This window comes from Cebidichthys violaceus, unplaced genomic scaffold (assembly GCF_023349555.1).
Source record: "Cebidichthys violaceus isolate CVI_PGR_0920_01 unplaced genomic scaffold, fCebVio1.0.p SCAF_77, whole genome shotgun sequence".
NCBI classification, from domain to species: domain Eukaryota; kingdom Metazoa; phylum Chordata; class Actinopteri; order Perciformes; family Stichaeidae; genus Cebidichthys; species Cebidichthys violaceus.
Window position 1 is genome coordinate 695792 of NW_027176961.1, and position 17536 is coordinate 713327.

At 43.1% G+C, this 17536-nt stretch overlaps 2 protein-coding genes across 2 annotated transcripts in view; both read left to right on the forward strand.

The window, feature by feature from the left end:
* The first annotated feature begins 84 nt into the window (after positions 1-84).
* On the forward strand, positions 85-2350 carry cunh5orf63 (chromosome unknown C5orf63 homolog). Its single transcript, XM_068737206.1, has 4 exons — positions 85-168; positions 1602-1693; positions 1987-2043; positions 2134-2350. The coding sequence occupies exons 2-4, from the start codon at positions 1607-1609 to the stop codon at positions 2302-2304; spliced, it is 315 nt and encodes a 104-aa protein (XP_068593307.1). The 5' UTR covers positions 85-168; positions 1602-1606; the 3' UTR covers positions 2305-2350.
* Positions 210-17536, forward strand: part of mipol1 (mirror-image polydactyly 1) — a 33173-nt gene continuing 15846 nt past the window's right edge. The window contains exons 1-8 of the mRNA XM_068737203.1: positions 210-220; positions 3412-3491; positions 6607-6724; positions 8170-8213; positions 8526-8844; positions 11907-12015; positions 12291-12396; positions 13103-13229. Of these exons, the coding sequence (XP_068593304.1) occupies positions 3482-3491; positions 6607-6724; positions 8170-8213; positions 8526-8844; positions 11907-12015; positions 12291-12396; positions 13103-13229 (833 nt within the window). The 5' untranslated portion in view covers positions 210-220; positions 3412-3481. The remainder of the gene's footprint in view (positions 221-3411; positions 3492-6606; positions 6725-8169; positions 8214-8525; positions 8845-11906; positions 12016-12290; positions 12397-13102; positions 13230-17536) is intronic.

Genomic DNA, 17536 nt, shown 5'->3' on the forward strand with positions numbered 1-17536 from the left:
CAGGAAGTAGAAGAAGGAGAAACGGAAGTAGGAAGAGGAGCAGTACTGTTTGTTGTTTTTGTCTCGTTGGCTCCGAAGTTCCTTCAAACTTTTCCAGAAACTATTATCAAACCGCTGGAAACAGAATATTTCACCAGGAAGAGAACCGAGACCGTTCAGCGGAATCCTGTGAGTTTACTGGCGGGTTCGGGTCCGTAGAACCGGCGACGGTTAGCTTCAGGTCAGCTAACAGGCTAACTGTGTGTGTGTGTGTGTGTGTGTGTGTGTGTGTACACGTTTGTAAACAAATCAAAGAAATAAAGGTATATAAAATGAAAAACAACACGTGGTACAGATGTTAGTATATATATATTGTATTATATATGTTGTATAAATATATATATATATATATATATACATACATATATACGTATATATATATATATGTATACATACATATATATATATATACACATATATACTTTCCTGTCAAACTATGAGTGTAAAATATGAAATAAATATATTTTCTCTTCTTTGGTAAAATAAACACAAAGATTCTGAAAACAAGTGACACCTGCTGGACAGGTGAGAAGGTGAGACATCTATTAATATGATGTCATTCTTTCACGTTCATCTCTCATTGGATGAAATGCGTACGATAACTTTCTGAGAAGTTTATTAGGAAATAGACACTTAGTTACTTCCTGTTGTCAGAGCCCCATCACAAGACCCGCCCCTACTCTGCCTCTGATTGGCTATTGGCTGATAAATGTGTTAGCCTAGCTATGATGCTAACCAGCGGCAGCTTGTGTCTGTTCAGGCCCCACAGAGCACGTAGGAGGACCAGAGGGAGGCCGGGAGGTCCACGATCAATCAGAGGGTCGGCGGTTCGATCCCCGCTCCTGCTCCACTAGTTTCATGTCAATGTGTCCTTGAGCAAGACACTTAACCCCAAAAATGTCTCCTATAGCTGCGTCTACGTTGTGTAGATAGATACTGAATTGTAAGTCACTTTGGATAAAAGCGTCTGATAAATGACCGTAATGTAATGTAAGTAGCCAGTAGCCAATCAGAGGCAGAGTAGGGGCGGGTCTACTGGGTGAGAACTCCTCTGGTTGTATAGAAGTCTAGTCTAAAATGACTCTACTTCTCTCTTGATTTATTCCCTCAGTAAACATTGTAAACATGAGTTTATGGTCTCAATCTCTAGTTTACAGTCTTCTTCAATACAGCATGATGTTCATTTAGTACATTATGCTCCATTTAGAGTCAAACACACCATAAAGCAGGGGATGATGTAGGGGCGGGGCTACAGAGACGTATAAAAAAAAAAATATCAAGATGGCGACGACCAAAAGCCAAACTCGAGGCTTCAAAACGCACACAAACCAAAGAGTGACATCATGATGATGCACTTCTTACAAACAGTCTGTGCTTTAGACGCTGACGGGATGAAAACAGATTCGGTCCAAATGTATTAATTACAACAGTAACGACCTCGAGTCCTCGTTGGACAGCCTGAGACACATTTCACTACGACCCTCCGTCCTGCTCTCTGATTGGTCGGTTGGAAGCTCGGTGGATGTTTGAGGTCAGTAACATTTTGTTTGTTTGTTTCTCAGATCAAATGTTTCTCCTGAGACGACATACAGCTCTGCAACCTCATATCTCCAGACTGTTTTCTACTTTACCCACTCTGACTCTATTTACTAAGGTAATGAAACCTCGTATAAGAAACCTGTTAATTGTAACAATTTATTACTTTTATCGTCAGTCTTAAAAATACGTTCATCATTTGTGCTAAATGCTTTTATTTTGGAAGTCAGAAGGAAGTACCCTGCCTCGTTTATTTCTCTTTTCCGTGTTGGAAAAACCTCGTATCAGCCAGTAAAATGTAAAGCCTCAATGTTTTCACTCACTCTATTTTAATTCATAGTTTTCTTCAGTAACAATAGAAAGTTCTGTTTATGTTTCAAATGTTTTCACTGTGTTAAATCCTCTTTTTAGGATCCGTGTCCTCTGTGTGATGAAGCTAAAGAAGAGCTGGAACCTCTCAAACACAGAGTGAGACTCATCACATTAAAGTTTAATTTTTAAATAATTATATTCATGTTGTGACCTGTCTGTCTGACCTCTCCGTCTCTCTCTGGACAGTTTGTCTTCCAGCAGGTGGACATCAGTCTCCCAGAGAACAGAGCGTGGTGGGACAGGTACAGGTGGGACATACCTGTCTTCCACCTGAACGGGCGGTTTGTGATGAAACACCGAGTGGACGTCGTCCTGCTGGACAAACTGCTGCAGAATGCAGAGACGCAGGAGACGTGATGCCAGTTCATGATCAATGATCAATAAACACAACTGATTCAAAAGATGTTTCTCTTCTGCGTCTTCTTCCGGGTTCATTACAGAAAACCAATCAGAACGGACGCTCTGTGTGATGTCACAACTGAGGAACGAATTATATTCATTATTTAACATTATTGTGTCAGTGTGCGCCAATTAGGGTAGAGGATCGTTAGTGATGTCGCTGTGATGATGTCACTGTAACAAGAAAAAATAACCTTTCTATCTTTTATTCTGAGCCCTCAAACCAACACCTGAGTCACCTGATGCTGTGAGCTCATCAATATTTAACCTGCCGATGGTTCTCAGTCAATGGCCGTCAGCCAATCACAGCCATGACGGCTGTGGGGGGGTGTAGAGTGTGCTGGTTGTCATGGAGACCGTCAGGTGTGCTTTTTGTGAGGTGAAGGTGTGTTGATGGCGTCTAGCAGCTTTAGCAGAGCTGAAGATGTTCAGTTTGCTTTGCAGAGAGCCAAGAAAAAGATCAGCAACCTACAGAGACAACTGAACAACAAGTAAGATAAAAGAGTTACATATATCTTTAATGTTACATCTGTAACAACTGAACAAGATAAAAGAGTTAAATGTATCTTTAATGTTACATCTGTAACAACTGAACAAGATAAAAGAGTTAAATGTATCTTTAATGTTACATCTGTAACAACTGAACAAGATAAAAGAGTTAAATGTATCTTTAATGTTACATCTGTAACAACTGAACAAGATAAAAGAGTTAAATATGTCTTTAGAACACTAACTAACTGAAGAACAAGAGGACAGAGGAATGCTGGGTAACATGTCACAGTGTGGTACAGATTAAAGAGTCAATACGATGCAGGAACAATGTGACCTGTTAGTCATGTGATCAGATCCCTGGAGATCAGCTTTGTTTAACTGACTCTACTGAACTCTACTGGTCTCCAGCAGGTGAGTCAGTCAGTTTAACTGGTGTGACTGGAAATAAAACCAGTTCAATGTGTGTGTGTGTGTGTGTGTGTGTGTGTGTGTGTGTGTGTGTGTGTGTGTGTGTGTGTGTCTTTTATGGTGAATCACTGTGTTTCTGACGTTAGGGTGTGTTTTGATTTCCAGAGAAACCAGTTCAGAGGAGACCAGTCCAACATGGACGCCAAGCAAGGAGCTCAGGGACTCTCTGGTGGACATGTACAGAGGTAAAGTACTACTACTACACATGTACAGAGGTAAAGTACTACTACTACACATGTACAGAGGTAAAGTACTACTACTACACATGTACAGAGGTAAAGTACTACTACTACACATGTACAGAGGTAAAGTACTACTACTACAACACATGTACAGAGGTAAAGTACTACTACTACACATGTACAGAGGTAAAGTACTACTACTACAACACATGTACAGAGGTAAAGTACTACTACTACAACACATGTACAGAGGTATAAATCATCCAGCTGGTGTAATGAGTCAGACTGTCCACCAGGAGGAGCTGTGGTTCGTCACTCGGCTGAACGTCAACACTGAACTCAGACAGACAGACAGAGAGAGATTGTTCATTTATTTATTCAATTCTTCTTCTGTGGTGGCAAATACCCTCTGATCATCAAGTTAGAGATCAAATAGGAAATGTAACTGCAAATAAACAAACAAACAAATTAGACCTGGAGGTGGTGCTGGTTATTTTTTTTTGAAATAACTCGTATATATTCGTATATAAATTAATTATAAATATAAAGTCAACATCATCTGACCTCAAATGTGTTTTTAGAACAGACAGGAAGTACAAGACTACCAAAATAAGACAAAATCATTCTCCTTCAAACCCGTGAAATAAACTTTATTGATAGAGTCACAGATCAATGAGCAGCTGCTACACACACACACACACACACACACACACACACACACACACACACACATTCCTACACAGAGACATGAATAGCAGCTACTTCAGTCTGATCAAACAAACCAGTCTGCAGCCCACCCTCATCCAACAATACTGTGTGTGTGTGTGTGTGTGTGTGTGTGTGTGTGTGTGTGTGTGTGTGTGAGTGTGTGAGGACCACCCACTCTGCAGATTAAACACAGTTCACACGACCGTCTCCTCCCTCTCTCTACTCATTCACTCTCAGCCTTTGTCATCTTCTTCTGTCATTATATTAATCTACTGACTGTGTGTGTGTGTGTGTGTGTGTGTGTGTGTGTGTGGTCGGTTCTGTTCCTGTGGAGTCTGATAAATAAGATAAGGATAATATGAAAGTTAAAAGTGGGTGAACATCACAGGAGGTGACATCATCACGGGGATGTTGTCACCATGGTGACGTGAGAGGACATTATGGTCTGTAACAGACGTGGACGTTCAGCAGAACAAAGACGAGGAGGACGAAGGTGTCCACAGGGAGGCGCTGCAGAGTTAGAGACCAGTGTGTTCACGAGACACTGAGGTCACCGTATACTCTCTCTCTTTATGTATTTGTATATTATATATATTATATACTGTATGTATATATGACTTAAATATGAAAATAGTTGCTTATTGCCGCTTATTTTTCATGTGATCATCTAATTGATGAATTGATGAAAGTAGTTATAGTTTCAGCTCCAACAGAAACAAACAGTGGATGAAAGGTTGTAAACCAGTACTTACTGTATGTATAATGTGTGTGTGTGTGTGTGTGTGTGTGTGTGTGTGTGTGTGTGTGTGTGTGTGTGTGTGTGTGTGAGAGCGCCTCCCCCGGCTTAATGTCCGTATCTAAATTCATGATGGCGGCGTGGACTCGGCGTGGACTCGGCGGCGTGGATCACAGGCGGATTGAGGCGGATTTGAGCTGAAGCCTCTTTAATCATCGTAACACCGTCATTAATATTCATGCAGTCAGCTGGAACACCGACTCTCTCTGCACCAAACTTTCTGCACAAAATGTATTAAATACAGCTTAAAAAATTAATGGACTTCAGTTCATATTACATGAAGAAGAAAGGGGGGCTCCCCCTCCTCTGATTGGCCTTTGGAGTTTCCCTTTTTTCTGCAGATTTTTCCGTCTTTGACGAGACTTCAAAGCGAGCGCGAGGCATGAATGGTCATTTAGAAGGATTTAACACATTATCACTTCTGTAATTGTACATGAATAATAAGAAGCTCAATTAGCTCTGAGTCCACAAGGGGGGGGGCAGAGGACGGCAGGGGATGAGAAAAGTTTCAAAGTGACAACGCTCAATTACTCTATGACTGGAATACAGCAGAACCAAATCTAGGACCAAGTCTAGGACCAGGACCATGACCAGGACTGGTCTCAAGCAACCAAACAGTTTAAAGTCTGCGGTCCCTCGCTTCTACACAGAATCACATTCATCAGTTTCTTACACACAGGTGTGATCACATGTCAGAGGTCTTAACAACGGACCCTATCAGAACCAGGACTTCATAGCTGGACTTGGCGTTAACCAGTTTGGAACCAGTCTGGAACCAGTTTTGCTCTCCCCAGTGATGCAGATGGGCGTCTTTCAGGAGTCTTTTAATCAGACCGAAATTTAGTTTGAAGGTTGGACTTCCTGTTGGACTTTGTGTTGGACTTCCTGTGGGACTTCCTCTTGGACTTCCTGTTGGATGTCCTCTTGGACTTCTTGTTGGACTTCCTCTTGGACTTCCTGTTGGACTTCCTCTTGGACTTCCTGTTGGACTTTGTGTTGGACTTCCTGTGGGACTTCCTCTTGGACTTCCTGTTGGACGTCCTCTTGGACTTCCTGTTGGACTTCGTCTTTGAAGACGCTTTTCTATTTCTTTTCCTTTGAGATCATCAATTCCAAACTGGTCTTTTGGTTCTGGTGTCGTAGAGTTGGGAGATGAATCCTTGAGACAGACTGGAGGTCTTGAAGAGCCTCAGGGACCACTACGGTTCACAGAGCAGTGCCGGTGCTGAAGGACGTCACAGACACACACACACACACACACACACACACACACACACACACACACACACCTATTGAAGTGTGTGAATGATCCCTGTGTGTTTATTGTTTCCTTTTTACTTAAAAAGCGTTTAACATTCCTGCCTCCGTTAATTACACCTGAGGAGCTCCGCTCTTAATGAGAGCCGTTAGCCGGCCTTAACGAGGCCTTAACGAGGCCTTAACAAGGCCTTAACAAGATATTAGAGGTGTGTTTGCTCTGCTGATGAGCTGCAAGTATTTAGAAAGCTCGACATGACGACAGGATTACTGCTCGCTAATGATTGATTAATAATGAATAAAGAGACGGACAGACAGGTGGTTTAATGTAAACAGAGTCTGTTTTTATTTTTTCAGATAATCCCAGAGTGAACGAGGAGCTGCGACAGCGTCTGCCCTCACCTACAACACAACAACTCAGCAACTCAACCCAGCAACTCAGCAACTCAACCCAGCAACGCAGCAGTCCTGACAGGTAGAACAATTCTAAAAGTTTGAAGTGGTTTTCATCAAAGCTGCAGTTTGAAAGACAAACCACATGTTGTATTGACCATTATAACCAAATGGCCTTGACTCAGTCACACTAACTGACATCAAGCTAACACTCTACACTCTACATGTAGAGTAACATATTACTCTACATGTTACTCTACATATTACTCTACATGTTACTCTACATGTTACTCTACATGTAGAGTAACATATTACTCTACATGTTACTCTTCATGTAGAGTAACATATTACTCTACGTATTACTCTACATGTTACTCTACATGTTACTCTACATGTTACTCTACAGTAACATGTAGAGTAACATGTAGAGTAATATGTTACTCTACATGTAGAGTAACATGTAGAGTAACATGTCGAGTAATATGTTACTCTACATGTAGAGTAATATGTTACTCTACATGTAGAGTAACATGTAGAGTAACATGTAGAGTAATATGTTACTCTACATGTAGAGTAACATATTACTCTACGTATTACTCTACACATGTTACTCTACATATTACTCTACATATTACTCTACATGTTACTCTACGTATTACTCTACATGTTACTCTACATATTACTCTACATGTTACTTTACATATTACTCTACATGTTACTCTACATGTTACTCTACATGTTACTCTACATGTAAAGTAACATATTACTCTACGTATTACTCTACATGTTACTCTACATGTAGAGTAACATATTACTCTACATGTTACTCTACATGTTACTCTACATGTTACTCTACATGTTACTCTACATATTACTCTACATGTTACTTTACATATTACTCTACATGTTACTCTACATGTTACTCTACATATTACTCTACATGTTACTTTACATATTACTCCACATGTTACTCTACATGTTACTCTACATGTAGAGTAACATATTACTCTACATGTTACTCTACATGTTACTCAACATGTTACTCTACATGTAGAGTAACATATTACTCTACGTATTACTCTACATGTTACTCTACATATTACTCTACATGTTACTCTACATATTACTCTACATGTTACTCTACATGTTACTCTACATGTTACTCTACATGTAGAGTAACATATTACTCTACGTATTACTCTACATGTTACTCTACATGTAGAGTAACATATTACTTTACATGTTACTCTACATGTTACTCTACATGTTACTCTACATGTAGAGTAACATATTACTCTACGTATTACTCTACATGTTACTCTACATGTAGAGTAACATGTTACTCTACATGTTACTCTACATGTTAAGAGTCAAACTGGTGATCTCTCTGTTCTTAGAGTTTGAACAGCAGTTCAACATGTACAGTTTGTCCTGATGATGGCGCTAGAATAATATTATAATCATTAGAATCTAAAGGGTTTATCCTCTGGAGAGTTCATTACATAAAGAAATGTTTCTGACTTACAGATCTGGAACCAACCTGAGCCTGGACCAGACTGAACGACCTCAGGGTAATCCATTCATTCATTCATTAAATCATCCATTCATTCATCCACCCATCCGTCCATACGTTTATCCACTCCGTCAAGCTCTCACTCATCATCCATCCATTCATCCATCCATTCATCCATTCATTCATCCATTCATTCATCCACTCACTCACTCACTCATATATCCAACTTTTTACTGTGTCTCACTGTCTTACTGACTAGTACCTGTCTGTCTTTACTGTGTCTCACTGTCTTACTGACTGGTACCTGTCTGTCTTTACTGTGTCCCACTGTCTCACTGACTGGTACCTGTCTGTCTTTCTTTGTGTTCAGGCCCTCAGCAACTCCCAGAGCCTCCGGCCTCCTGCTCCCCCTCCCCTCTGTCCCAGTCTGTTTCTCCTGTCTCACCCCTCCTCTACAGGAGGTCTGTCTCTCCTGTCTCACCCTTCTTCCACAGGAGGTCTGTCTCTCCTTTTTCTCCTTTGTCCTCCAGACCTCCAGGAGGTAAAAGGCAGATGGAGTTGGACCTTTCCCCCAGCCGGGGCCCTTCTCCTCGGGCAGAGATCTGTGGAGACGGCCCTGATGGAGGAGGAGCTTCCAGAGGTCCTGGTAGTCCCGCCCTCAGAAGACACCTGTTCAGCACTGATGACAGGTGAGATCCAAAGCTTCTTAAAGTGAAGCTGTAGTATGAGATGAAAGCTGCACTGACTCCTCTTACTCCTTTATCTGACAATCGAAGAGGTGAAAGAAGAAGAATCTTGATATGTTTCTCTGGCTGTTTTTATGAGAATGTAGATCTGTCATGTCAGTTTGTCATGGTGTTAAAAAGGGTTAGTGGTTATTTGTTAGTGGTTATTGGTTATTGGTTATTGGTTATTGGTTAGCGGTTAGTGGTTATTGGTTAGTGGTTATTGGTTAGTGGTTATTGGTTAGTGGTTAGCGGTCAGTGGTCAGTGGTTATTGGTTATTGGTTATTTGTTAGTGGTTATTGGTTATTGGTTAGCGGTTATTGGTTAGCGGTTATTGGTTAGTGGTTAGCGGTTATTGGTTAGCGGTTAGTGGTTATTGGTTATTGGTTAGTGGTTAGTGGTTATTGGTTATTGGTCAGTGGTTAGTGGTTATTGGTTATTGGTTAGCGGTTAGTGGTTAGTGGTCAGTGGTTAGTGGTTAGTGGTTATTGGTTAGAGGTTAGTGGTTATTGGTTATTGGTTCAGGGTTATTGGTTATTGGTTAGTGGTTATTGGTTAGTTGTTATTGGTTAGTTGTTATTGGTTAGTGGTTAGAGGTTAGTGGTTATTGGTTCAGGGTTAGTGGTTATTGGTTCAGGGTTAGTGGTTTTTGGTTGTTGGTCAGTGGTTATTGGTTAGTGGTCATTGGTTCAGGGTTATTGGTTATTGGTTATTGGTTATTGGTTCAGGGTTAGTAGTTAGTGGTTATTGGTTAGAGGTTAGTGGTTATTGGTTAGTGGTTATTGGTTCAGAGTTAGTGGTTAGTGGTTATTGGTCAGTGGTTATTGGTTCAGAGTTAGTGGTTTTTGGTTCAGGGTTAGTGGTTATTGGTTCAGGGTCAGTGGTTATTAGTTAGTGGTTAGTGGTTATTGGTCAGTGGTTATTGGTTCAGGGTTAGTGGTTATTGGTTATTGGTTCAGGGTTAGTGGTTATTGGTTAGTGGTTCAGGGTTAGTGGTTAGTGGTTATTGGTTCAGGGTTAGTGGTTATTGGTTATTGGTTATTGGTTAGTGGTTATTGGTTATTGGTTATTGGTTAGTGGTTCAGGGTTAGTGGTTATTGGTTCAGGGTTAGTGGTTATTGGTTAGTGGTTCAGGGTTAGTGGTCAGTGGTTATTGGTTCAGGGTTAGTGGTTATTGGTTATTGGTTCAGGGTTAGTGGTTAGTGGTTCAGGGTTAGTGGTTAGTGGTTATTGGTTCAGGGTTAGTGGTTATTGGTTATTGGTTATTGGTTAGTGGTTATTGGTTATTGGTTATTGGTTAGTGGTTCAGGGTTAGTGGTTATTGGTTCAGGGTTAGTGGTTATTGGTTAGTGGTTCAGGGTTAGTGGTTAGTGGTTATTGGTTCAGGGTTAGTGGTTATTGGTTAGTGGTTATTGGTTAGTGGTTATTGGTTATTGGTTAGTGGTTAGGGTACTTTCACTGGTCTTGAACTTGGTCTTCACTCGGTCTTGGTTTAGGTTTTCTTGGTTTAGGTGGTTTGACTAACTTGTTATTGTCATGGAACACGTTTATTGTTTGCTGTTTGTATTTTTGTTTCCTATGTTGTTGTTCTTTATTAAACGTGTTCCCTGAGCAGAGACTGACAGGATAGAATTCAATAAAACATTAAAACATTAATATTACAATCAGAAGTGTAACGTCTCGTATTAATGCTGATCAGCTCCGAGTCTCTGAGACTCAACGAGATTATTAAACACCCGAATAATTAATGATGAAATGTTTATTAAGAAGTTTATTGCTTTTCATTACTTTCTGTAATTCGGGTGTTTTTCTTTTGTCTCTTTTTGATGCTTTTCAGATGAATTGTGTGAAGCCGTTTGAAATGTGACCTATTAGATTTAGATTTGATTTTATTAGTTGGAGTCAGAAGGAGACAGACAGAAATAGAACGATAGTAGAGTTGATTAGAAGCAGCTGATATTATAAAAGACAGAGTGTCTTATTTACTCGCTTTATTACGGCGTCTGACCTTTAAGGTGAGATGAGAGGCAGCAGCTGCTTATTAAAGCGACGCCCTCGTCTCTCTGATAATGTGAGGTTAAAACACCTGACCGCTCTACACACAGGTGACTCTCTAATGAAACACATGGCGAGGTGATGTCACCGGGGTCCCGACCAATCACAGCCTCGCTGACCAGCAGCTGACCTGCTGCAGATCAATATTCACACCATGTCTGTGTGTGGACTCTGGGCTTTATTTAGTGTACGAAGAAGTACAAGCATCAGTGTTTTACACTCACAGGTACTCCTACAGGGAGTCCTGTAACCTCTCGTCAGTGTTTCCTGTCGGGGCTTTAAGCTTCCAGAGGTTTGAGTCCCTCTCAGGTTTCTCATTACGTCATTGTATTATTTATTGCATAAGAATCATCTGTTAAAAGTGTTGATGTGTCTTTATGCATGTTTGTGATCTAGATTATCTCGTTACCCAAACTGAAAACTGAACACCTGCCAACTAATAATGTGGGAGGAGTTTATTTCATCTTTGAACTTCAGAGCGTTTCTGTTGACTCCACACGGCTCAAGATGTCCACAGCTGAGCCTCACATGCACTCACATGTACTCACATGCACGCTCACATGCACTAACTTGCACGCCGATATGCACTCACATGCACTCACATGTACTAATGCGCACACCCACATGCACTATTGTGCATGCTCACATGCACTAACTTGCACTCCGATATGCACTCACATGTACTAACATGCACGCTCACATGCACGCTCACATGCACGCTCACATGCACGCTCACATGCACTTACATGCGTTCACATGCACTCACATGCACCAGATCCAGGAGAAGCTGGTAGAAACGGACGACATTCTCTGCTCAGGTTTTTTAATAATTATTGTGTGATGAGATATTAATGTTCTGAATATAGAAGCTTTAATATGTTGAAGTGCTAAGATAACTGCTCAGTATGTACTTAATGTACTTATTACTTCATGTACTCTGTTACTCTTGTTTCACTGTTGTCTCCTCCAGCTCTCATCAGGACTTCGTGTTTGGACCAATCACAGCCACCTTTGAACGAGACAAAAACGTCTCGTTTCTACTGAAAGAGCTCGACAGTCTGAGAGAGATCAACCAGAAGGTACAAAGACACACTTATACGTGTGTGTGTATACATATATATATATATATATATATATATATATATATATATATATATATATACTTATATATATGTATCAATATACAGGCACACACTTGTAAATATGTATATATACTGTACATGTATGTGTGTATAGATATATATATATATATATATATATATATATATATATATATATATATATATATATATATAATATACATACAGTATATTCACACTGGTACAGCGAGCTACTAACACCAGACTGTTTTCAGCTGCAGGAGGAGCTGGTCCAGAAGGAGAAGGAGCTGCAGAGAAGGGAGGTGGAGGAGGAGCTGAGGGAGGAGCAGAGGGAGGCTCAAGGCTGGGAGAGACCTGCAGGTGAGGAGGAGGAGGAGGAGAAGAGGGAGGGGGGGGGAGGAGGTGTATGTTACAGTTTACTCTCCTCTTAATCAGATCTGATCCAACCTCGACTTCTTAAATATTTGAATATTTTTCATGCACACTGTTTAATACCAACACATACACACACACACACACACACACACACACACACAGACACACACACACACACACACACACACACACACACATGCTGTAATTAAACAGTAACGAGGTGACAGTTAACGAGGCAGTTGTTGGTTTAACAGAACAGTGTGTGTGTGTGTGTGTGTGTGTGTGTGTGTGTGTGTGTGTGTGTGTGTGTGTGTGTGTGTGTGTGTGTGTGTGTTTAACCAACGATGTAATATTGATTTAACAGAGCTGTGTGTGTGTGTGTGTGTGTGTGTGTGTGTGTGTGTGTGTGTGTGTGTGTGTGTGTGTCACTTTAATCCAGAAGGATTATCACAGAAACAGGAAGTCTCCATCCATCACATTCTTTGTGTTTATATGAAAATACAACAGCAGAAATATATAAATATATAAATAATATATGATAATATTTATTAAACACATTTCAGTTATTGATCAAATCAACTTTATTGATCTCAGGGAAATGTAATAGAATAAACATACAACAACATCAAAGCGTACATATATAATATCATAACCATGTAAAACCTTGAATGATGTCTCCTCGTCTCCTCAGCCATGTTGGAGGAGGTGTTGGCTGCTCAGAAGGACAGAGATCAGGCTCTGATGTCACGCCTCCTGCTGGCCAATGAGGAGAGAGACGAGGCTCTTCTTCGTGCACGTCAAGTGCTGCAGGCCGCTGAGTATGTATACACACACACACACACACACACACACACACACACACACACTTCCTCCTCCTCCTCCTCCTCCTCTTCCTCCTCCTCCTCCTCCTGCTCCTCATTGTTCACCTCCTCAGACTCGTTAAGAGCTGTGAAACGAGCTCTCATCCTCCAAATAGAGCAGAAAATCTAATTACATCTGCCCCCCCCCCCCAGGATGAGAGGGTAATTGATATTGGAGGCCACAGTCCTTTTTATGAGGGACGGAATATGGAGGAGCATGTTCCATCTGTCAGGAGTGTGTGTGTGTGTGTGTGTGTGTGTGTGTGTGTGTGTGTGTGTGTGTGTGTGTGTTTTTCTAATAGAAAGAGGCGTCCTGCTTTACCTCTGTAAATGTGTGTGTTTGTGTTTCAGGCTGAAGTGTGTGTATGAATAATGTGAAGCTGTGTGTGTGTGTGTGTGTGTGTGTGTGTGTGTGTGTGTGTGTTTTGGACATTTTATTCATCATTTGCATTGATCAACCAGTGAGATTTGAGAATTTCATCAATTCATCTGCTTATTTATTTGTCAATTAATCGATTAATTATTATACAATACAATATTACAATACATTAAATACTGAGATACTTTAAATACTGAGATACATGAGATACATTAAATACTGAGATACATGAGATACATTAAATACTGAGATACATTAAATACTGAGATACATGAGATACATTAAATACTGAGATACTTTAAATACTGAGATACATTAAATACATGAGATACATTAAATACTGAGATACTTTAAATACTGAGATACATTAAATACTGAGATACATGAGATACATTAAATACTGAGATACTTTAAATACTGAGATACATGAGATACATTAAATACTGAGATACATGAGATACATTAAATACTGACATACTTTAAATACTGTGATACATTAAATACATGAGATACATTAAATACTGAGATACTTTAAATACTGAGATACATTAAATACTGAGATACATGAGATACATTAAATACTGAGATACTTTAAATACTGAGATACATTAAATACTGAGATACTTTAAATACTGAGATACATGAGGTACTGAGATACATGAGGTACATGAGATACATAAGGTACCGAGATACATTAAATACTGAGATACATGAGGTACATGAGGTACTGAGATACATGAGGTACTGAGATACATGAGGTACTGAGATACATGAAGTACTGAGATACATGAGATACATGAGGTACTGAGATACATGAGGTACTGAGATACATGAGGTACTGAGATACATGAGATACATGAGGTACTGAGATACATGAGGTACTGAGATACATGAGGTACTGAGATACATGCCTAAACAGCCATAACTATAAACCTGAGCTAGCCCTAATTCTAAGTGTCGTCAAAAAGAAGTCTTAAGCCTAATCTTAATAAATGTGGTGAGTGTGGTTTATTTACCATAAAGACAGACGTTTGTTTACCATAAACATAGTTTGTTTATCATAAACATAGTTTGTTTACCATAAACAGAGTTTGTTTACCATAAACAGAGTTTGTTTACAATAAACAGAGTTTGTTTATCATAAACAGAGTTTGTTTACAATAAACAGAGTTTGTTTACCATAAACAGAGTTTGTTTACCATAAACAGAGTTTGTTTATCATAAACAGAGTTTGTTTACAATAAACAGAGTTTGTTTACCATAAACATAGAGTGTGACATGTGAACCTCTTCTTCTTCTTCTTGGATGCTGCTGCTGGTGTTTCTGTGATCAGGTGTGTGTGTGTGTGTGTGTGTGTGTGTGTGTGTGTGTGTGTGGGCGTGTTAATGAGGCAGCGAGCCGAGCCGATCCGGGCTGAGCCGGGCTGGATGGCCGTAAGCTCGGTGTTAGAGGAGCTTTATTGGAGGCGGCCGGTCTTTCATTACCTGCTGTTCCCTGCAGAGCGGAGCTGCCTCGGCCACCTTATTACAGTTTATTACAGAAAAACAGCGGCGGGCTAAATGAAAAGAGCTTCCCAAGAGGAGCAGCAGAAGATCAGCTGGTTAGCGCCTCCTCGTCCTCCATCATGGTCGTCTGGGTTAAAATCACAGTTTCAGCCGGACTTCAGGGAGACAAACTACAAATTACTGACCGGAGCTCAGCTGCTGCAGCCGCGGAGCTCCGGTCATCTAACAGGCTGCTGCTCCAGGTTTAATATGGTCAGAGGGTGAGACTACAGGAGGGTGAGACTACGGGAGGGTGAGACTACAGGAGGGTGAGACTACGGGAGGGAGAGACTACGGGAGGGTGAGACTACGGGAGGGTGAGACTACGGGAGGGAGAGACTACGGGAGGGTGAGACTACGGGAGGGTGAGACTACGGGAGGGAGAGACTACAGGAGGGAGGGTGAGACTACGGGAGGGAGAGACTACAGGAGGGAGAGACCACCGGAGGGAGAGACTACAGGAGGGAGGGTGAGACTACGGGAGGGAGAGAGTATGGGAGGGAGAGACTACGGGAGGGTGAGACTACGGGAGGGAGAGACTACGGGAGGGAGAGACTACGGGAGGGTGACACTACGGGAGGGAGAGACTACGGGAGGGTGAGACTACGGGAGGGTGGGTGAGACTACGGGAGGAAGAGACTACAGGATGGTGAGACCACGGGAGGGTGAGACCACAGGAGGGTGAGACCAGAGGAGGGAGATACTACGGGAGGGTGAGACTACGGGAGGGAGAGACTACGGGAGGGTGAGACTACGGGAGGGAGAGACTACGGGAGGGTGAGACTACGGGAGGGAGAGACTACAGGAGGGAGGGTGAGACTACGGGAGGGAGAGACTACAGGAGGGAGAGACCACGGGAGGGAGAGACTACGGGAGGGTGAGACTACGGGAGGGAGAGACCACGGGAGGGAGAGACCACGGGAGGGAGAGACCACCGGAGGGAGAGACTACAGGAGGGAGGGTGAGACTACGGGAGGGAGAGACTACGGGAGGGTGAGACTACGGGAGGGTGAGACTACGGGAGGGAGAGACTACGGGAGGGTGAGACTACGGGAGGGTGGGTGAGACTACGGGAGGAAGAGACTACAGGATGGTGAGACCACGGGAGGGTGAGACCACGGGAGGGTGAGACCAGAGGAGGGAGAGACTACGGGAGGGTGAGACTACGGGAGGGAGAGACTACGGGAGGGTGAGACTACGGGAGGGAGAGACTAAGGGAGGGTGAGACTACGGGAGGGTGAGACTACGGGAGGGTGGGTGAGACTACGGGAGGGTGAGACTACGGGAGGGAGAGACTACGGGAGGGTGAGACTACGGGAGGGAGAGACTAAGGGAGGGTGAGACTACGGGAGGGAGAGACTACGGGAGGGTGAGACTACGGGAGGGTGAGACTACGGGAGGGTGAGACTACGGGAGGGAGAGACTACGGGAGGGTGAGACTACGGGAGGGTGAGACTACGGGAGGGAGAGACTACGGGAGGGTGAGACTACGGGAGGGTGGGTGAGACTACGGGAGGGTGAGACTACGGGAGGGTGAGACCACGGGAGGGTGAGACCACGGGAGGGAGAGACTACAGGAGGGAGGGTGAGACCACGGGAGGGTGAGACTACGGGAGGGTGGGTGAGACTACGGGAGGAAGAGACTACAGGATGGTGAGACCACGGGAGGGTGAGACCACGGGAGGGTGAGACCAGAGGAGGGAGAGACTACGGGAGGGTGAGACTACGGGAGGGAGAGACTACGGGAGGGTGAGACTACGGGAGGGAGAGACTAAGGGAGGGTGAGACTACGGGAGGGAGAGACTACGGGAGGGTGAGACTACGGGAGGGTGAGACTACGGGAGGGAGAGACTACGGGAGGGTGAGACTACGGGAGGGTGAGACTACGGGAGGGAGAGACTACGGGAGGGTGAGACTACGGGAGGGTGGGTGAGACTACGGGAGGGTGAGACTACGGGAGGGTGAGACCACGGGAGGGTGAGACCACGGGAGGGAGAGACTACAGGAGGGAGGGTGAGACCACGGGAGGGTGAGACCACGGGAGGGAGAGACCACAGGAGGGTGAGACCACAGGAGGGTGAGACCACAGGAGGGAGAGACCACAGGAGGGTGAGACCACTGGAGGGAGAGACCACGGGAGGGTGAGACCACGAGAGGGTGAGACCACGGGAGGGAGAGACCACGGGAGGGTGAGACCACGGGAGGGTGAGACTACGGGAGGGAGAGACTACGGGAGGGTGAGACTACGGGAGGGTGAGACCACGGGAGGGTGAGACCACGGGAGGGAGAGACCACGGGAGGGTGAGACCACGGGAGGGAGAGACCACGGGAGGGTGAGACTA

What these genes read in the sequence shown, in the direction of transcription:
- cunh5orf63 (XM_068737206.1), top strand. Translation starts at nt 1,607, where the DNA reads ATGTTTCTCCTGAGACGACATACAGCTCTGCAACCTCATATCTCCAGA. An exon ending in CTCTGACTCTATTTACTAAG is followed by an intron (nt 1,694 to 1,986) that starts GTAATGAAACCT and finishes TCCTCTTTTTAG; the next exon opens with GATCCGTGTCCTCTGTGTGA. An exon ending in TGGAACCTCTCAAACACAGA is followed by an intron (nt 2,044 to 2,133) that starts GTGAGACTCATC and finishes CTCTCTGGACAG; the next exon opens with TTTGTCTTCCAGCAGGTGGA.